This window comes from Lepidochelys kempii, chromosome 20 (assembly GCF_965140285.1).
Source record: "Lepidochelys kempii isolate rLepKem1 chromosome 20, rLepKem1.hap1, whole genome shotgun sequence".
In the NCBI taxonomy this organism is placed as follows: domain Eukaryota; kingdom Metazoa; phylum Chordata; order Testudines; family Cheloniidae; genus Lepidochelys; species Lepidochelys kempii.
In genome coordinates, this window is record NC_136399.1 from 27,627,481 (window position 1) to 27,649,044 (window position 21,564).

The window sequence follows — 21,564 nt, forward strand, 5'->3', positions numbered from 1 at the left end:
CACACGTTGGAACATGACAATATGACAAAACGTACTGCTCATCCTTTGCGCATCACTGGGATCCTCCTGGCTTTGGTCTTCGCATTCCTTACGGACTTTCAGTCAGTACCTCCACCTTTCATTCTGCACAATCTGTGCTTAAGTTCTGAGGCATGATCCACTGAACTATTGTGATGCCACCCTGTGGGCATCTGTGGCATTGCAGAAGCTGTCACATGGACTCACTTTTAAGCTGCAGGGGACGGTGCCTGCAGGTGAGGGCAGCACGTGGAGTCCTCTGCCTCCCTTCCCCCCCAGGACCTCAGGGACGTGGTGCCAGCCGCTTCCAGGAGTGGCACGGGGCCAGGGCAGGCAGGGAGTCTGCCTTAGCTCTGCAGCGCCACGGGGGTGGCAATCCTGCAGGCTGGAACCAAAGCCCTGACGGGCTGGATCTGGAAATAACAGAACACCACTAGTTGTCACCTTCAGCTCGCAATTAAAACCTCTCCAGAGCATCAAAGATTTACAACCTATCCTGAAAAATGATCCCTCACTCTCACAGATCTTGGGAGACAGACCAGTCCTCGCTTACAGACAGCCCCACAACCTGAAGCAAATACTCTCCAGCAACCACACACCAAAAACACTAACCCAGGAACCTACCCTTGCAACAAAGCCAGAAACCTACTCTGTCCACATATTTATTCAAGTGACACCATCATAGGACCTTATCACATTAGTCACGCCATCAGGGGCTCGTTCACCTGCATATCTACCAATGTGATATATGCCATCATGTGCCAGCAATGCCCCTCTGCCATGTACATTGGCCAAACCGGACAGTCTCTCCGCAACAGAATAAATAGACACAAATCTGACATCAGGAATCAGAACATTCAAAAACCGGTAGGAGAATACTTCAACCTCTCTGGCCACTCAGTAAAAGGTTTAAGGGTTGCAATGTTGCAACAGAAAAGCTTCAAAAACAGACTCCAATGAGAAACTGCTGAGCTTGAATTAATATGCAAACTAGATACCATTAACTTGGGTTTGAATAGAGACTGGGAGTGGCTGGGTCATTACACATATTGAATCTATTTCCCTAAGTTAAGTATGCTCACACCTTCTTGTCAACTGTCTAAATGGGCCATCTTGATTATCACGACAAAAGTTTTTTTCTCCTGCTGATAATAGCTCATCTTAACTAATTAGCCCCTTACAGTTTGTATGGAAACTTCTAAACTTCCCTGTATGTATATATATCTTCTTACTATATGTTCCATTCTATGCAGCTGATGAAGTGGGTTGTAGCCCACGAAAGCTTATGCTCTAATAAATTTGTTAGTCTCTAAGGTGCCACAAGGACTCCTGTTCTTTTTAAGGCACATTTTCCACTAGTTTCTAACATAAACTTTTCCAAATACGGCTGGTCCGTGCCCCATTTTGGGCTTTGAACGCCACATTTTACAGACAGATGATTTTATTTCTTTGGCCAGCCTGACACAAACAGCCTCATGACACCCTCTAAGTCTAAGAGCCCCTTGCAGACTACATCCATGTTTTGCAGCCATACAACAATATGGGAAGGATACAACTCGAATAAATCCTGAACTTGATTGTCATACTAAGATGATGTTGATTCCATATCTGTTGTAAACGGCCCATTGCAGATGCTGCGATGCCAATCCGATGGAGACCCTCCGTGTGAGAATTGGAGGAGCTGGTAAGCATAGGCCCCAACTTCTCCTGGCACCGGTGGGTGCTTGTGAACCGCCCCCCCTCATCCCAACTCCACCACCAAAGGAACATTTAGAACTAGAACTAGAATTTAGAACTAGTTTTTCACTGTTTACTTTTCCCTGTTCATAAAACCATGTGAGAAGCTGGAAATCGTAAGGCCAGGCTAAAATCGGGAGGCGCCAAGTTAGGCTGAACATTCACAGCTCTCACTGGCGCCAACAGACATGGAGAGAGCTCACATGGCACAAGAATGCCAAGACAACTCAGTATTCGGAGTTAAGAGTTTTTGAGGGTCCAGTGTCAGGGGACTAGAGGGGAAAAGTCTTCTGCACTTGTAGGTTTGTTTCATTATATACAGCACCAGGGTGGGGAGTGAGGAGATGGGGGTGTGAATTATTTTATTATTTAGTTTCTTAATGCCTGGGCATTGCTATTCATTATTCTGGGTGTTTAATCTAAGCTCTGTGTCACATATACAGAGTTATGTTAAAAGATACATTTGGATGGATAATGTAATGCTCTAGAGGAGTGTAACTTGGAGACGTGCACTCTCATTGGTCTAATTGCTGTAGGATGGATGGGTATTACCTTTTATAAAAATCTGATTTTAAAAAAAAAGAAAGATGCAACTCCATGACTCAGAGGCAAATGTAGAACTAAACCATCCAACTAAAACTTCAATGCTTGACAGTTTGCATTGTGGCCTGAAAGGAGGATCAAAGGCTTTCAAAACTTATTACTGATCTCGGCACAAAAAGTGGGAGTGTGCTAATAAAGTTTGCAGATGATACAAAGCTGGGAGGTTTTGCCAATTTAGAGAGAGACTGGGATATCCTACAGGAGGAGCTGGATGACCTTGTAAACTGGAGTAACAGTAATACGATGAAATTTAATAGTGAGAAGTGTAAGGTCATGCATTTAGGGATTAATAACAAGAATTTTAGTTATAAACTGGGGACGCATCAATTAGAAGTAACTGAGGAGAAGGACCTTGGAGTATTGGTTGATCATAGGATGACTATGAGCCACCAATGTGATATGGCTGTGAAAAAAGCTAATGCGGTCTTGGGATGCATCAGGCGAGGTATTTCCAGCAGAGATAAGGAGGTGTTAGTACTGTTATACAAGGCACTGGTGAGACCTCACCTGGAATACTGTGTGCAGTTCTGGTCTCCCATGTGTAAGAAGGATGAATTCAAACTGGAACAGGTACAGAGAAGGGCTACTAAGATGATCCAAGGAATGGAAAACCTGTCTTATGAAAGGAGACTCAAGGAGCTTGGCGTGTTTAGCCTAACCAAAAGAAGGTTGAGGGGAGATATGATTGCTCTCTATAAATATACCAGAGGGATAAATACCAGAGAGGGAGAGAAATTATTTAAGTTCAGTACCAATGTGGACACAAGAGCAAATGGATATAAACTGGTCATTGGGAAGTTTAGACTTGAAATTAGACAAAGGTTTCTAACCATCAGAGGAGTGAAGTTCTGGAACAGCCTTCCAAGGGAAGCAGTGGGGGCAAAAGAACTATCTGGCTTTAAGATTAGACTCGATAAATTTACGGAGGAGATGGTATGATGGGATAACATGATTTTGGCAATTAATTGATCCTTAAATATTCATGGTAAATAGGCCCAATGGCCTGTGATGGGATGTTAGATGGGGTGGGATCTGAGTTACCACAGAAAATTCTTTCCTGGGTATCTGGCTGGTGAATCTTGCCCATACGCTCAGGATTTAGCTGATCGCCATATTTGGGGTCAGGAAGGAATTTTCCTCCAGGGCAGATTGGAAGAGGCCCTGGAGGTTTTTCGCCCTCCTCTGTAGCATGGGGCACGGGTCACTTGCTGGAGGATTCTCTTTCTTGAAGACTTTAAACCATGATTTGAGGACTTCAATAGCTCAGACATAGGTGAGAGGTTTTTCGCAGGAGTGGGTGGGTGAGATTCTGTGACCTGCGTTGTGCAGGAGGTCGGACTAGATGATCATAATGGTCCCTTCTGACCTTAATATCTACGAATCTATGAAAACCAACTTTGGACAAGAGGTCAGCTCATAGAATATGTGAATTACCAGTTTATTCACATGGCTGTTTTTCACATGGACATAACACGCAATTCTCAAGCGCGAAGTCTCCACCTTCCCATTGCACTGTCGGTTATTGAATCACTTGGGGATAGTCATGAACAGACCAACAGCAGCACTGACTCTGCCTGTCTATCGTTTTGTACTACACCCATAGGCTTGGTATCTGAGCGCTTTTAAAAACAATAGCTCTGACACTTTAAATGTAGCTGTCGGTTCTCCTTTCACAATCAGCCCAGTGACACGGTCTCTGTGGGGTTCTAGGAATGCAGAAACACAGGAACAGCCAGCCCAGCTCAGAGCAAGCATCCAGCCAGCCCAGTCTCAAATGGTGGCTGGTGAAGGCACCAGCGACCCTGCAATGGCTGTTATGAGATAAACTGCCCGCTGGAAAGCTCCTCCTAACTCCCAGGAGTTGTAGGTTGGCTTATGGCAGATAGTATTAGAACAACTGTCTAAGATACAGCAATGGAGACATTCCCATAAGATTTCTTTACTAACAGTAACAATTACAGTGCAAGCAGGGACACTGCAAACTGCAAAAAAGTGCAGGGAGCTAGGCCAAGGCCACCCCTCTTGCAATCACTGCCTCATATGATCACTTTATTTACACCAGGGTCCCTCTGCGCCCCTCTAGCATGCAGAGGGGCCTTACTTGAATGGGAATCAGGAGCTTACTGTTCATGCAGAGCAGATAAGATTTTGGGCCAATTTTTTCAAATTTGCATGCCTAAGGTCAGGCACCAATGGGAGCTACATGGGCTAAGCCCATCTGAAAATGAGACTACTTATCCACCAGCTCAGTATCTAACTTTAGGCTTGAAAGTTAGGAAATTTTGGCCCTGGCTTAAGGTTTCTGCTAATTGAATTGATGTCATTAATCTTCCTTCCCAGCACAGTTTCAAGGTGCCCAGAGCCAAACCTGGCTGCAAAGGGGCTCCATTCAAAAGCTCCTTTGGAAGTTGGGCTCTTGAGCTGTAGCATGCAAGCCCTGGATGATCTCTTTCACTTCCGCTCCCCATGTAGCATTCACACCCATATGCTGTGCACTAGAGCAACTGTCAAATGACTTTACCTGTGATTCCCTGAGCAACCTGTATTCAGGAAACTCAACTGATGTCTGCAACTAGCATGTATGTATGTTTATATCAGCCAAAACAAATATTGCCTGTATGACTTACAGCGCACAATGGAAAGCTTCTTACACACAGAAATACTGCAGGAAAGACCTGATGTAAAGTCAATGTGATCTTTCTTTCCTGAATTACCTCTGTTGGGCACGCACTTTCCGTGGCAGAAAGAAGCCAGGCTTTGCAACTATATTAAAACATGTCACAAAGAAAGAAAAAGCTTTTTGAGCCATTGCTTTACTGACCCCATAATCCTCTAAGCACTGGCTGTCTCCTGGCTAGCCTTAGACAACTTCCCTCTGCCTAGCCCAAGTGTTCTCTACTTGTTAAAAATAACGCTAGACTTCTATTGCTCCCAGCTGCTTGATACTGAGCAACAATAGATGAGAACTGAAAATACCTACTACCCTCTTAGAGGAGCAGAGGTGTATCTGGAGAGTTTGGCCTGCTAGGGTTCTCCCTTTCAGTTGGCCCTGCCCACAATACTACAGCTGTTTTACTATCCAGCCATCACCCAAGTCACTGAGTTGCAGAAGGATGGGTGAGCCTTTGGGATCTTCACAAATAATTTCCCCTTATTAAACAATTCCTCATCTCTCCCACTTCTTCCAGTGTTTGTTCCAACAAACAAAACTTGAACCACACCTTCAGTGTTAGCCTCCTTTCAGAATTGCCCTTGTATGACTTTAGGCAGTAAATTGCTTAAAAGATTCCAGCCTGCCAGCAAGGCACGACCCCTCATTCCTGGAACCACGTGGCCTAGCTTTGATCAAGCTGTGTGTTCTCACATATCCCATATCTGATCCTTTAAAAACAGCTCCTAGGTGTCTTTTCCTTCCTTCTACCCAATGGTCAATGAGTCTGTAATAGCCACATGCATCTCTGACATCTAGAGCAATACAATGCTGGCCAATTTCAGGCTGCAGGAAGATTTTCTCATTAGAAGTTTGAAAAAGTAGATGATGAAACTTCAAAGGGAGGTTCATACTTCAACATTAGAAATCCATTATTTTTCTTCTTGAGATGAAGAGAGTAAGGGATGCTAGCTTTGCTGTCAATATTGCCTCCTTTTTTGTCTTGAACACTGAGCTAAGACAACCGAGGTGAAATGAACAGCACAGGTACAGTGTGTCATGAATCCAGTGTGACAATAAAGAACAAAATTCACATGCACTTTACAGCATCTCATTCATGTGCAATGAGAAAGTTATTTCTGGAGTCTGTAAGTAGCCTCTACGAAGCTAACATTTTAGTAGAAAACATTACAACCTGCTCTGCAAAGCATGTCGTTAGACTCACCACGAAGAATGGGAAATTTAACATAAAAGGGTACTTCCTGTCTCCATGTAATTAGGTAAGGGCTTTGTGTTTCCTGGAAAGTGAATTTCTTGTACTGAGTACTGAACAGCCTCCGGTCCTCTTTTAATCATGTGGACTCCATATACACCATTTATCTCCATTGCTAGGTGGTTTGTGTCTGCACCTGCCAATCTTGACTCACTGACTGTCCCTTTCCTTTCAAGTTTCATCTGACATTTCCACTACTGCTTCTACGCTTATTTTCCCTCTCCCTGATCTATTAGATCTACTTGGAAATCAGCTCGATTTCTAAGGGTTAAGTCACTCAAGAAGAGAAACCTCATTAAAGACTCAAGCCACTCTCTTTCCATTCAGAATGAGTGACAGCTGTCATTCAGAGGAGATATGGGCCATGTCTCTCTCTTTATAGTCACTGTCTTTATTGGGTTGGGGAGGTGCATTCTGAAGAAGGAGAATAAATCATAGGCTGAATTTTTGCATAGTCATTACTCAACCCTCCAACTCCATTGTTACAGATAACATACCGACAAGCTCTAAGGCAGGGCAATCAGAGGGGAGTGTCTGGCTGGCACAAGCCATTAGAACCAACAAGACCTCACGTACAACAATCTGTCACTGCTAATACAGGTTCGGCTCTGAGGCTAGTTTTAAATAAACTAGTTAAAAATACAGAAAAACAAAGATGATCTTCTATATGGTGGCAGTAAAGTGTCAAATAAAGGAAAATTATTATTAATTATTATTAACAACTTCCCTTCCTCCACTGAGACACCTGCAGGAAACTACTTGTAAGAGTGGACTTAATTGCTCTCTGTAACAGTGCAACAGCTGCAGCTCAGCAGACTGGGTGAGGTCAGGCTAGTTAGCTGAGCTCTCTGGGAGGAATGTGCACAACGTATTAAAGGCCCAATTGGGCATAAAAGCCAACTGCAGTTCTTGAAGGGCTGCATGTCATTTCATCCGCTACAAAGATTAATTCATAACCAGCACACAGCCAATGGTTTTCCCCTGGAAATAATTTTGGTACCAATCCCATAGCTAAACACCACAACTAATGCACACTTTTAATTATTTTACCCTGTTAATAAAAGAGGAAGCCTGGACAAATATTTCAAATATAATTTTGCTTTGTTTTTCTGACAGAGGAAACTTTTATTGCCTTGCTGCTTCAAGGCTTTTTGCAGAAGCTGTAGAAAAATTGTTAGGTTTGAACTGGGCACAGCAGATCACCAGTGACAAAACCCAGGAGTCTACAAATATAGGATCCACCTCATTGCTAGTGGAAATTGGCCACTGACTTCAACAGAGCTGTGCGAATCTGCACCAGTAGAGAATTTAGCCCGTAAAGTCCTTGGGTGCAACTGCAGCTGTTCTACAGGGTTAATCTCTTTTCTTTTTGGTGGAAAATATTTAGATACAAAAATCCTCTGCCAATCAAGCAAAGCACTGCCCATTTTCTCTCAGCCCCATGACACGGAAGTTTAAAAGGTAAAAGCTTTCCAAGCATGACTAAGCTATGCAACATGTCTGAAAGCTGTTTCTTAGTTGTATCTGGATTTCTGAGCCACTGCTCGTGACAGTCATCTAGCTAAACAGAAGTAACTACGATTGTAACATTGGCAATCCCACAAACAACATTGGACCCGATCCTGAGAAATGCGGATGTTAGTGGGAGTTGAGGGAGCTCAGCACCTGAAAGGATCAGGCTCTTTAATTTTTAAAAATTTAAATATTTTGTGTTAAAGGTTATAGGTGTTGGTCTACCACCGCCCCCAGTGGAGCCAAGGGTAAAACCCCCATTGCTACTGTGGGAGCAGACTCAGGCGAACACTGCGTGCTTTTGCAAATCTCATCCTAAAGTTTTGTTAATGACATGGAAGAAGTTCGGAGAATTGTTTAGTCTACCACACAGCCAGTGTCACAAATATTCTCTCTATAGCAAAATGTCTGCCTCCAGTAGGGGGCACCAAAATGACAATCACACAATGCATATTATCACAGGGTTCACATACATTTCAAGAGGCAAATACTCTGGTGCCATAAACCCACTGAAATCAATGGAGTTACTCCAGCAGAGAATTTGGCTCTAAGCATATTGATGGTGAGAAATGCTTCTTGTTTCTGTGCTGCGCGGAGACAAAAAGAGGTCTTGGTTCACCTTTCAGACCACATTTGAAATGATGGTGTTTACACGCTATTTGAACAATTGAGGGTTAAGCTACAATCTGCACATTAAAAACTAGGGGAAAGTGCTGATTGCCTCAGACTCCAACACAAAGCTGTCGAAAGGGCTCTTAGTGAGTGGAAAGGGTTAGTTTCATGGGAACATGACTCACTGCATCTTCATGAAAGGCAATGAATTTGCAGTCAAGACTATGAAGTACTGTGTAGTACATGTAACAAAACACAATGCTCTTGGAGCTTTTAGCTGCAGCTTAACTCTCTAGCTCAGGAAAGTGGGAGGTGTTCCTTGGGCAATCTGGAAAAGCCCACAAGACTTGGAAATTCAGTAACAAACTGCTTCTCATAAAGGAATTCACATAAACTAGATCTTCTCCTAGAGACACCTTGAAGAGAACAGGATTTTCAAAATCTGTGGGTCAGAAGTCTCTCAGGCAAAAGTCTCAAGCAAAGCTCTTGCTGATATCAATAAGTAAGGACAGATTAAGCAAAAGGACTTTGGGCTTTGGCCCTGGAATACCACAGCATTGGAACGACCATTCCTGTAGGTAGTAATACTGAAGAACTAAGACAATACGTGTCTCATGTAGAAATACTTGTACAAGCATCTTGGTTAACAAGCAGCATGTCTTTTAGAGGCTACTAGATTAAATCAACAGTGCTGTTAAAAACAGCACCTCTTTAATAGTGGGTATGTAACTCCAAGTCTGTCGGTGCCAAGCCAGGCACTGCTTGGCTCTGCCTTAACAGCTTTTTGCCCTATTCTGCGGACCCTACTCTTTATCCAAACATTTATGCTTTCAAACAAGTTTAGTTTTTTTTAAAAGGTTCTTCTGCTTGACAGACAGGTCACCCCAGGTCTCTGTTCTCGGCTGGTCACTATGGAGCCATGAGGATGAACCCTGAGCTAGGCTCCTACAGCGAGGAATCCATGGTAGAATGGCCATTCTGAGAGAGAATCCTGCGTTTCGGGACGTTGGACTTGACCGACGCGGGAGAGTATTTGGGATTCCTGTAGCAGATAAAGCAGAGGATCCTCCGGAAGGTGCTGCGCATCTCATTGTCCCGATAGGAGTAGACAATGGCGTTGATGAGCGAATTGATCTCTGCCAGCAAGAGGACATACTTCTCCATTGCCAGCACATTACAGCTCTCGCAGGCCAGGCCATCCAGCAGGAGCAGCACCTGGCCTGGAGTCCAGCAGATAACGAAGGCACCTGGGAAGAGAAGAAAAGCTGTAAGAAGAAAGTGAGGCACCAGGACTCCTGCCTCTGACTTGCTGGGGGGTCAGGGCCTTGGGTGAGTCTCCTGCCTCCACAGCTGGTCAGGAAATGTTCCCCCCCACTCCAACAAAACAAAGAGAATGAGATTAAAAAGATATATTCAAATTTTTGGTTTTCATAGAAAACCTGAAAGAGGTGGTTAACTATAGCAGGTTATTTCCGACAGAAATGCTGTTTCTACAAAAAAGACTTTCTGACAAAAAGTCATTTTAGGTGGAAAATTTTCAGCTAGCTTTTATCTCAGTTTTGCTATCTATATGACGAACTGACTTACCCACCATGGGAAGGAGAGCAGGTTACTAAACGCAGTTAATTAATGCTAAATTGACAAATGCAAAGAAATGCGCATAGGAGGAAACAACAGAACTATTTATATACCTTACAGGTTTCTACAGTAACTCTGTCAACTCTGAGGAAAGACCTGGGCGTCATTGTGTGCAGCTCAATGAAGATCTCTGCTCAAATATGCAGCTTCAGTGAAAAAAGCAAACAAAATAGGATCATGAAGTAATAATCTGGAAAATATCCCAACACAATTATATAAATCAATGGTTCATTATCTGAAATCCTGGGTGCAGTACTGGTCACCCCATACCAAAAAACAACATTGCAGAATTAGAAGGGGTTCAGAGAAGGGTGAGGAGCATGATCAAAGGCCTGGAAAATTCTGTTCTGAAGAGAGATTGAAAAGCTTGGCATTGTTTCCCTAAGAGAAGAGAGGATGTGATATGCCCACACCTTGAATACTGTATGCAGTTCTGGTCGCATCCTTTCAAAAAGATATATGTGATTTGGAAAAGAGGCAGAGAAGGAAAACTACGTTTAGAGGTATGGAACAGCTTCCATACGAGGAGAGATTAAAAACACTGGAACTGTTTAGCTTAGAAATGATGACAGAGGTCCATAAAATCATGAATGATTTGGAGAAAGCGAATAAGGAAGTGTTATTTACCCCTTCACCTAACACAAGAACTAGAAGTCACCCAATGAAATAAATAAGCAGCAGATTTTAAAATAAACTAAAGTAAGTACTTCACACAACACAGTCAACCTGTGAAACTTCTTGCCAGTGAGAAAGTCTGAAGGCCAAAAGCATAACTGGGTTCAAAAAAAAGATTAGATAAGTTCATGGAGGACAGGTCCATCATTGGCTATTACCCAAGACAACCCCATACTCCGTGAGTCCCTAAACCTCCAACTGCCAGAAACTGGGACTGGACAACAGGGGAAGGATCACTCAAAGTGCCCCGGTTTGTTCATTCCCTCTGAAGCACCTGGCACCAGCCTCTGTCAGAAGACAGGATACTGGGCTAGATGGACCATTGGTCTGACCCAGTATGGCCATTCTTTTGTTCTTAAGGGTCATTTCCCTTTATTCCTGTAATTTGATCAGACTGGGAACAAAGACATTTGTTTGGGGACTCAAATTATAGACACATTCTGTACACATAGGGACAGTAACTCAGAAATATCTATTCATCCTGTCTCGTAACACAAGAACTGGGGGATATTCAGGAAAACTGAATGGTGGCAAATTCAAAACTGAGAAAAGTATATACTTTTTCACACACAATCTAATGGAACTCATTCCTACAAAATTTCATTGAAGATAAGAGCTCAGCAGGATTCAAAAAAAAGGGTTGGCCATGAAAGGCATAACAAGGATATCCATAATTATAATAGTGAGGATTAAATAAATAACCAAGCATTTTGGACGCGATCTAAACTCTCCTGTTTTAGGACATGAGCCCAATCCTCTGGCTGTAATGAGTCAATAACTTCCCCTGGGGGTAGGTTATCCCATCACTTCCTTCTGCAGAGCTTCTTGCATCTTGCCATAGTCAGAGATGGAAGACAGGGCTGGCTGGGCACCTAGGTCTGTCTGTTCCTGGCAATTCCCATATGCTTTCTGAAGGTCTTCTGAAGAGATCCATGTTGCTCGAAAGCTTGTCTCCTTCACCAACAGAAGTTGGTCCAATAAAAGATATTACCTCACCCACCTTGTCTCTCTAATATCCTGGGGCCAACATGACTACAACACCACTGCAAACTACTGTTTGGGAAATCCTTTAGCAGAAGGATTTCGAAGGACAAAGGATGGCCATTCTGTCGATGAATGAGGCAGAGGGGGGAGACGGAAGGAATTTCTAGGATGATTATTGTGCATTCTGAACCCCCTGGTATTTGCAGTTGTGCTTTTAGTTCTGAGGCTGCCGTAAACCATGCACTCCCCTGCTAGCATTCAAGGATGTGTCTTGTTACACCAGGGGTTTATCCTGGCCTGCCTCCTGGAGGAGGGTTGGAGCAGGAGGAACAGTGCTCACTGGGAGTTTCTCAACTACACCCTTTACTGGAAATCATCTGCTAGGAAGAAAAACTGCCACAAGGGTGCTGCAAAATGAGAGACTGACTCCAAAACCTTTCATTAAAAGAAACAAAGAAAAAGGCAGCACTGGTGGGGGGTCAGGGCACCAGCAGCTGCTTTCTGGGCAAGGCTGGGTTTCTCTGCAACTCCAATAAACTTCCTTCCAGGGTCACTGCTTTGGTCCTAATTTCAGAGGGAGGAGGGGGGACAAAAAGAAATTCTGCACTCAGCTGAATATTAGCCTTTAGAGAAGAATGCGCACCAGTGCATCACTAAGGCAGGGCTGATGCCCCCAGCTTGTGAGAGAGCGGTCTCCACTGTGTCTCCAGCCCATGCACGCTGCGCCAAATTCTCCAGGGCTGAGTGCCCACAACTGGAGCCAAGTTCCCTGAAGAGCTCTGTTGCCTCTTCAGCACCTAAACAAAGGGGCTGGACTCTCAAAGGTGTGCTGCACCCAATGCACCAGCCTCTTGCGTCTGAACACCCGCACCCATGTTTTAGTGCCTAAATGGGAGCTAAGTTCTTTGGAAAATCTAATTCCCCATAGTGGCCCGCCAACAACCTCTTTGAGGCTGTTGGGCCCTCTCCTGTGATCTCATTCTCATCCCCCAGTTACAAAAGCTCTGTCTAGGGGCTCATACCATAGGAAAGTTATTTCAGCAAAAGGTAGGGTGTGCATTTAACTCACTATCTCTGTTCTGGGATAAGAGCTTGCATGGGACACTCAATCTGGAATAAGAGTGTTCACACAGAGAGCTCTTCTGGGTAGCTATTGGTAATCCAAGCCCTTAAATGTCATCGAGAAGACAGAAATCCACGAGCTTTAGGAAAGTCCATATTTGCCATCCCACCCATTCACCTTGCTCCCTCTAATACAAAACGAAACACTTTTCCAACCCAAAAGCATCTTTCACATACCCCATATTGAGAGTTCCCTGAAGATTATCCATTTCAGAAGCTTTCTCTCTTCATCATCATCACCCACACACACACACCCCCTTTCCCCACACAGAACTCCTGAACACTGACATTAACCAGATGCTTTTGGCTTCCTTTATTGAGCAATAAGTTGTCTCAGTTTTGCTGTTTCCCCAGATTTTACAGAGCAAGCACAGGGGTGTTAATTACTAAGCCAAGTCTCCGTTGATGCAACTCGAGTACAGTCAATAGAGTTACAACAGCAGAGAATATGGCCCAGTTATGAACCACCTGGTGCCCTCTGCGGCTGCTGGGATCTGCTCACGTGCAGTTGCAGGTCTGTCTTTGGAAGAACAGAGAGGCACATGGGGCAGGATCAGGCAATGGAAGGCCGAGGAAGCCCTCCTCCCATCACTTTGCCCTGGCCCACAAACATGATGCGAGTGCCTCACACCATCCGCCCCTCCATCCTTGCGCTCAGGCCAGGGCCGAGACTTCCAGGGCACCCAAGGGACCATGCGTCATGCACACACGCGCCCACAAGCCTAAACAAGAATGGGCTGTCTCGCTGTCAGAGCCATGCAAACAGCTTTGACCCCGTCCTGACTCCACTGAAATCCCCCAAGGGCTCTGGCAGTACAGACTCTACAGAGTCTGTTATCTGCCACGGCCCCATTAGGACATGGCTTTCATCCACATTGTCTGGACCGAGGGATAATGTCTCCTGCTGCCCAGCCTCCCCTTGGGCTCTCAGTTTGAGCACACAGGGGAGTCTGGTCAGCGATGAATCTGCTCAGGGCCAGGGGCCTGGACTCAGGGGAAATGTTGGACTGGGCCTTTCCTTATCCTTATGCTGCATCTTTCCTGTCTCCTCCAGTCCCCCCTGCCCCCTTCTGAGTGGTTTCATCCTAAGACCTTTGTACCCCATTTTTAACATCTGTGTCCTACATGAGTCTGTCACACACTTGCTGCCCCTGCAGGTCTCTAACCTCCCTCCTTGTTAACACACCTACCAGCCACCACACCCGCCAATTCGTAAGGGGCAAAATATGTCTCTGTGCACAGTCCAAGTTTGCAGAAGGCTGTGGAGCCAGGCTAAGGGGATGGAAATTATCCCAGGGTTTTAACAGAGCAGAAAATTTCTGCATTAGCTGCTCTGGCGGTACCCTGCTGAGCCGTATCATGAATGGGTATTTCCCAGCTTTGAGTAGTAAAAAAAGGTCTTCCCTTCCCCAACTTTCTCAGATGTCTGGGTGAAGAGCTGGCTCTGCCATTTTCTCCCTGATGTCAGTCCCATGGTGATGGCAGAACCCAGGGTTTCACTGCAGAGATTCCAAGGGCTTTGGCCAATTCCTCTCCGTCTGCCTGCATACAGCCCCCATGTGATGGGCAGAAGGCCCCCACTCCTCACAAAGAGCCGATCGTCTCTTCTTGGCCACCTGTCCCAGCTCCCTGCAAACCTGCACAGAGCCACTCCTCCAGGCTCACCTTGCTCTCCCCTGCTGGTTTCCAGTTCAAGGAGCAAGGAAAGGCTTGAAAGAGGAGGAAAGGGGATCCTAGCAGCAGAAAGAAGGGTCAGGTCTGGATTTTTCCCCACCACCAGCTTAGACACCCAGGTAAGCATCCCTGCCAGCAGCCAGAAATCCTTCCTCCTTCCCAGCATGATGCCTCGAAGTCGCACTGAAATTAGCTGGTCCCAGTAACCTCCACCCACAGTGGAGTTAGCTACTGTTCTAAGGGGGGTGGGAAATAATGTGCCCTGTTACTGACTGCACAAAACAAATAAAACGTGTTCCAGCCCTGCTGAACTTGTCTACAGCACCTGATTGATTTCCAGGCAACCATGGGCATGCTGCTGGCAGCAGAACATAATGGGGGCAGGGGGACGCATGCAGCTAAGGCAGTGGTTCCCAAGCTGGGGTTCGCAGAACGTTACAGGGGGTTCGCCAGAAAAATTTCAGTCATGGCAGCCAGGGGACCCCGGGCCTTAGAGGCAGCAGGTGGGACCCGGTTGCAGGGCAGACAGCCCGAGCCCCAGCGAGAGCGGGGCCAGGCAGTTTGGGTTAACAGCCCAAGCCCCAACGCTCTGCATGGGGCTGGCAGCCCGAGCCCCAGCGAGAGCAGGGCCAGGCAGTTTGGGTTAACAGCCCAAGCCCCAACGCTCTGCATGGGGCTGGCAGCCCGAGCCCCAGCGAGAGCGGGGCCAGGCAGTTTGGGCTAACAGCCCAAGCCCCAATGCTCTGCATGGGGCTGGCAGCCCGAGCCCTAGCGAGAGCGGGGCCAGGCAGTTTGGGCTAATAGCCCAAGCCCCAACGCTCTGCATGGGGCTGGCAGCCCGAGCCCCAGCGAGAGCGGGGCCAGGCAGTTTGGGCTAACAGCCCAAGCCCCAATGCTCTGCATGGGGCTGGCAGCCCGAGCCCTAGCGAGAGTGGGGCCAGGCAGTTTGGGTTAACAGCCCAAGCCCCAACGCTCTGCATGGGGCTGGCAGCCCGAGCCCTAGCGAGAGCGGGGCCAGGCAGTTTGGGTTAACAGCCCAAGCCCCAACGCTCTGCATGGGGCTGGCAGCCCGAGCCCTAGCGAGAGCGGGGCCAGGCAGTTTGGGTTAACAGCCCAAGCCCCAACGCTCTGCATGGGGCTGGCAGCCTGAGCCCCAGCGAGAGCGGGGCCAGGCAGTTTGGGTTAACAGCCCAAGCCCCAACGCTCTGCATGGGGCTGGCAGCCCGAGCCCTAGCGAGAGCGGGGCCAGGCAGTTTGGGTTAACAGCCCAAGCCCCAACGCTCTGCATGGGGCTGGCAGCCCGAGCCCTAGCGAGAGCGGGGCCAGGCAGTTTGGGCTAATAGCCCAAGCCCCAACGCTCTGCATGGGGTTGGCAGCCCAAGCCCCAGGGAGAGTGGGGCCGGGCAGTTGGGGCTGCAGCCTGAGCCCCGGTGGTCAGCGGGACCTGCAACCCAAGCTCAGTGGAGCTCAGTTGACCGGGGCAGTCAACAGCGTCCAGCAGCAGGAGCCCCACGGATTGCGGACAAAATTTAAACTTAAATCCCTGGACATATTCATTTTTAGGAGGCGGTTCACGAGATTTCACAATTTAGTGAAAGGGGTTCGTGAGCTGTTAAAGTCTGAGAACGACTGAGCTAAGGCAGGAAAACACACAAAACCGTAGCACTGTGTTAGCAAGTTGCAACAGGATGCGAGTGCTCATTCTCCTCCAGCAGGGAGACACCAAGGAACCACACAACTCAGATTCCTGCTGCCCCCGCCCCCTCCCCAGCTCTGCCAGCAGAAGTTTCCAGGGAGTAGCTTCTTTGTTTGCAGCTTGAAGGTTTCCCTGACTGAGCAAATTCTGCACTTATCAGGAGAGAACTGCAAGCTGGGGAGCGTGACCATAGGCTCAGATGTGAGCTGGGCTGCAGAGGTTAGGATGACAAGACAGCAAGTGTGAAAAATTGGGATGGGGGATAATAGGCACCTATATAAGGCAAAGCCCCAAATACCCGGACTGTCCCAATAAAAGCAGGACATCTGGTCACCCTAGCAGAGGCACTTAACATGTTTATTTCATTTTCATTAAGCACTTTGTATCATGAAGGATGGGACAGCAAGTAATTAAAAAAAAAAAATCAGAAAATTGCCCTGCACTGGCCCTGCAGTCGCCAGGCACTCTACACCAAGGTCCTGGCCTGCAATAGCTGTGAACGCTGCAGGGAAGCCCTGGCACTGCGATACTGTTACACGGCACTGAGGTACGGGCGCTGCAGCCTGAATGGTCATAATTACAAATAATATTCCACCTGTGTCTGACGCCTTTCACCCAAACTCCCTAATGACCTTTAGAGACCATATACACGCAAAAACACTAACATGCAGCTGCCTCTGGGGTGCAGGGCAGCAGCCACAATGCACAACACTGGGCCAGGAGACTGGGACAAACCTTGGGCAGATTATCTTGGTGTACTTTGCCAGACCTGTGCTGCATTCAATGGAGCTTCACCAATTTATACCAACAGGGAGTTTAGCCCATGGGGGTCTCACAGAGAGCTCCGCCTGGCGGCTTTAATGTTTCTGTAGAGCAGACAGTACCTGGTGTTTCAGGGTCTCTGCAGTGATATAATTCTCAGAGCAGTTTCAGTACAAACTTCAGGCAGGACCCAAGTCAGGTGTGTCAAAGACCCCATGAGAGTTACATGCCCAAATCCCACCGACTTTGGACCAGAGTGGTGCACAAATCTCCCCTGGCCCATTTGAAAATACCTGAGTGAAATCTGGTTTCATCATCCTTATCCCCTTGTATTGCAGGAGATGTAGGTGCCGACTCCGTGGGTGCTCCAAGGGAAAAAAATAAAAATAAAAAAAGAGTGGATGCTCACCGCCCACCAGTGGCCACACGCCGACCAGCTCCTCCCCCTCCAGAGCCTTTTGCCCACCGCTGATCAGCTGTTTGGTGGCGGGCAGAAGATGCTGGGGGGAGGGGGAGGAATGGGGGTGAGAAGAAGCAGAATAGGGGGTGGAGCCTCGTGGGAAGGAGCAGGGTGGGGGCGGGGCCTCCACGCCGGGCGGGGCTGGAGTACTCCCAGGGAAAGCTGAAAGTCGGTGCCCGTGACTGCTTCTCTAGAAGCCTCCACACCAGTACAGCTGCTCCCAGCTCCACTGGCGTCCACAGGCAACGCCCCCCTTAGGAGAGCAGAACACGTTGAGCAGAGCATGTGCCTGCCAAAGCGCACCCCCACCCCCAGACAGCCAGACATGGGGTGTGGTGTCAATACACAGCTCACGTTCCCGGTCTGCGCTGGGCAAAGCTCAGCCTTTGCTTTCTGATGGAACATCCCATCTTCTTCCCCCACCACCTCAAGCTCTTTTAAGAGCCACAGCTGCTGGCCATGTTCACAGAAAATGGAGATAAGAGAACTGGAGGGTTGCACGACCCTCCTAAGTATCTCCTCCAAGTGCTCCAATTAGAAGCCAAATGCCAAACTCACCCCTTTAGCTGGGCCTTCCCTCAACAACAGCAAAGAAAAGAAAGGTAGAAGGAAAGGGAGAGACAGGGGTGAGACAAGGAGTGAAAGGAAGAAGAAATAAAGGATCATTTCTCCGCGTGGCTGTCAGGAGGAAGGAAGCTGAGTGGACCCCGTGATGGATTTTATACTGTGCGTGGTGATTCTGGAAAGCATTCAGATGCTACAGCGTCGGTGGAGCTTGCAATGGATTTATTTTCTTTAGACGGATGGTTAGTCCAATGGTTATGGAACAAGGTACGGTGACTGCCCCAGACGTTTCAATAACTAACACCACGCTACAAGTGGTGCATAAGTTCTGCTATCTAGGATCAACTGTATCGGATAACTTAACTCTAGATAAGGAGCTGAATTCTCGAATTGGAAAGGCAGCTACCACATTCAGCCAACTGACAATGTGTGGGAGATAACAGAAAACGAACAGTGAACACCCAGATACATATCTACCAGACGTGCGTTTCAAGCATGACGTCTTGACGGTGAGACCTGGACCACCTACAGCAAGTGTGAGAGAAGGCTAAATACCTTTCACACCCACCACCTTCGCCATATTCTAAATATCAAGTGAGACACCAAGGTTCCTGATGCCAAAATTGCCAAGTCTAATCACTACTCTGGACATCTTCACCGGATGGATGATTGACACATTCCAGAGGATCTCCTGTATGAAGGATCTGCAGATGCTCCGAGGCCACTCGGCCAACCTAGGCTCAGGTTCACAGACATTTGCAAGAGGGACTTGAAACCCTTCAAAATCAACATCCCAAGCTGGGAAGATGCAGCAGGGAACAGGCTACTCTGGAGTCAAAGAGGCTGAAGAGGGATGGTGGAGAGAGAATCATAGAATCATAGAATATCAGGGTTGGAAGGGACCTCAGGAGGTCGACTAGTCCAACCCCCTGCTCAAAGCAGGACCAATCCCAACTAAATCATCCCAGCCAGGGCTTTGTCAAGCCTGACCTTAAAAACTTCTAAGGAAGGAGATTCTACCACCTCCCTAGGTAACGCATTCCAGTGTTTCACCACCCTCCTAGTGAAAAAGTTTTTCCTAATATCCAACCTAACCCTCCCCCACTGCAACTTGAGACCATTACTCCTTGTGCTGTCCTCTTCTACCACTGAGAATAGTCTAGAACCATCCTCTTTGGAACCCCCTTTCAGGTAGTTGAAAGCAGCTATCAAATCCCACCTCATTCTTCTCTTCTGCAGACTAAACAATCCCAGCTCCCTCAGCCTCTCCTCATAAGTCATGTGTTCCAGACCCCTAATCATTTTTGTTGCCCTTCGCTGGACTCTCTCCAATTTATCCACATCCTTCTTGTAGTGTGGGGCCCAAAACTGGACACAGTACTCCAGATGAGGCCTCACCAATGTTGAATAGAGGGGAACGATCACGTCCCTTGATCTGCTCGCTATGCCCCTACGTATACATCCCAAAATGCCATTGGCCTTCTTGGCAACAAGGGCACACTGCTGACTCATATCCAGCTTCTCGTCCACTGTCACCCCTAGGTCCTTTTCCGCAGAACTGCTGCCGAGCCATTCGGTCCCTAGTCTGTAGCTGTGCATTGGGTTCTTCCGTCCTAAGTGCAGGACCCTGCACTTGTCCTTGTTGAACCTCATCAGATTTCTTTTGGCCCAATCCTCTAAGTTGTCTAGGTCCCTCTGTATCCTATCCCTACCCTCCAGCGTATCTGCCTCTCCTCCCCGTTTAGTGTCATCCGCAAAGAGAGCGAAGTGCAACCGGTCTCAAGGGTTAGTAGTGCCCCAGCTCCACCCTCGGGCCCTGTGCTTTACACCTGCACTATTTGTGGCAAGGACGGTCACCTGTGAACGGGACGTCCTCAGTCACTCGTGATGTTGCAGCATGACACTCAGTACGAGAGCTGCTTTGGCACGGACACCAGTCTTCCGAGACAGACGGTTGCGATAGACAGCTGGTGATCAACTCCTCTACACAATTCTGGCTGTGTCACTGAAACACATTTAGGAAACTAATAAAAAGCAACAGCCCTCTTTTTACAGGGCAGCGGGCTGGATTCTTAGCCCCTCAACTGCCCCTTTAACTGAAAAGCCAGCAGGTCTGAGGACTCTCCCAGCCTGAAGGAAGCCCCCGGTGGCATACGGATGGCACAGCTGGATCTATGCGCCCCCCTTGCAGCCCCAGGGTGTGGTGGAGGCGCTGGGGGAGAGCCTGGAAAAGGTGAGACAGCCATAGTGTACTGGCAAGTCAGTGTTCCCCAAAACACCCCCATGGGAGCCACTGCAGTTGCATGTAGGTTAGAGCAGTCCTGGTGGAATCTCTTTCCTTAGAAGTTTTTAAGGTCAGGCTTGACAAAGCCCCGGCTGGGATGATTTAGTTGGGATTGGTCCTGCTTTGAGCAGGGGGTTGGACTAGATGACCTCCCGAGATCCCATCAGAACCCTGATGTTCTATGATTCTAAGTTACACCAGAGGCCAAACCATCCCCCCAGAGCCCCAGGGGAACAGGAGGGTGGCTCAAAACCACCTCCCCCCATCTCAGCTGTACTGGACACCTCCTTCCCTCTCTTACTCCCCAGCACCTGGGCAGACAAGGGAAGGAGCCACATGGCACCATGCAGAGCAGGAAGCAACTTACTGAGAATGATGATGACAGTTTTGATGAGATTGATCATGGTCTCCTTGTAGCGGGGGTGGAAGCTAGTGTGCTTGGACATGCGCGTCATCTTCCGCTTGACATAGACAAAGATGTGAGTGTAGACGACCACCATGATCAGGAAGATGACCAGGTTGGAGAGGGCCCAAAAGGTCAAGTAGCTCCTGCTGTAGAGGGGCGCCATCCTGGAGCAGTTGCCCAGGTCGCACAGGCAGTGCCAGCCATAGGACGGAATGAGGCCCAGCAGCAGGGCTGTGACCCAAATGCAGATGATCAGGATCACCACGCGCTGGTTGGACATGGAGCTGTGCAGCTGCATGGTGAAGACAGTCTGGTGCCTCTCCACTGCGATGGCCAGCAGGTTCACCACTGAGGCAGTCAGGCTGGTGTCCAGGAGGCTCTGCCGGATGAACCAGGTCTGGAGGGAGAGCCCTGCTGTCCTGGGCCCCGTGTGGAACATGAGGAACATGTAGGCAATGCCCGCGAAGAGGTCTGCCGCCGCCAGGTTCCCCAGCAGGTAGTAGATGGGGTAGTGGAAGCGCCGGTTGATAACGATGGCGCTGATGACCAGCAGATTGGTCAGGAGCACAATGACGCTGACTGTCAGGCCCAGGGCAACGACCAGGACGTCCTTGGTCCTCCAGTAGGAGGTCAGCTCCTTGTGGCTGTTGTTGTAGAAGAACCCCACGCTCTCGTTGTAGTAGCAGTGCCTCATCTTTATAGTCCCTGAGGACAGGAGAGAGTCATGTTAGTTCAACCACTAGCATGCAAAGCAGCCCCCGTTTACAGCCCCCGAGAGACACACTGAGCTAATACTCTACAGCCTGGTCGACACTGCACACAGCACTCAGTTGGGAAAACGTTTGCGCCCTCAGCGCCACGGTTAGGTTGACTGAACCCCTGGTGCAGACACAG

At 48.0% G+C, this 21,564-nt stretch overlaps 1 protein-coding gene across 1 annotated transcript; it reads right to left on the reverse strand.

The window, feature by feature from the left end:
* Positions 1-8,330: 8,330 nt before the first annotated feature.
* LPAR2 (lysophosphatidic acid receptor 2) lies at positions 8,331-21,364 on the reverse strand. The gene is made up of 2 exons (XM_073318706.2): positions 20,632-21,364; positions 8,331-9,652 (listed from the first exon to the last, which is right to left on the reverse strand). Exons 1-2 carry the CDS (start codon positions 21,362-21,364, stop codon positions 9,351-9,353), a joined length of 1,035 nt encoding a protein of 344 aa, XP_073174807.1. The 3' UTR covers positions 8,331-9,350.
* Between the last annotated feature and the right edge of the window lie 200 nt (positions 21,365-21,564).

Excerpts from the sequence above, each read along its gene's own strand:
- LPAR2 (XM_073318706.2), bottom strand. The coding sequence starts at position 21,364 with ATGAGGCACTGCTACTACAACGAGAGCGTGGGGTTCTTCTACAACAAC. Across the intron at positions 9,653-20,631 it reads AACTGTCATCATCATTCTCA|GTGCCTTCGTTATCTGCTGG; the intron begins GTAAGTTGCTTC and ends TTCTCTTCCCAG.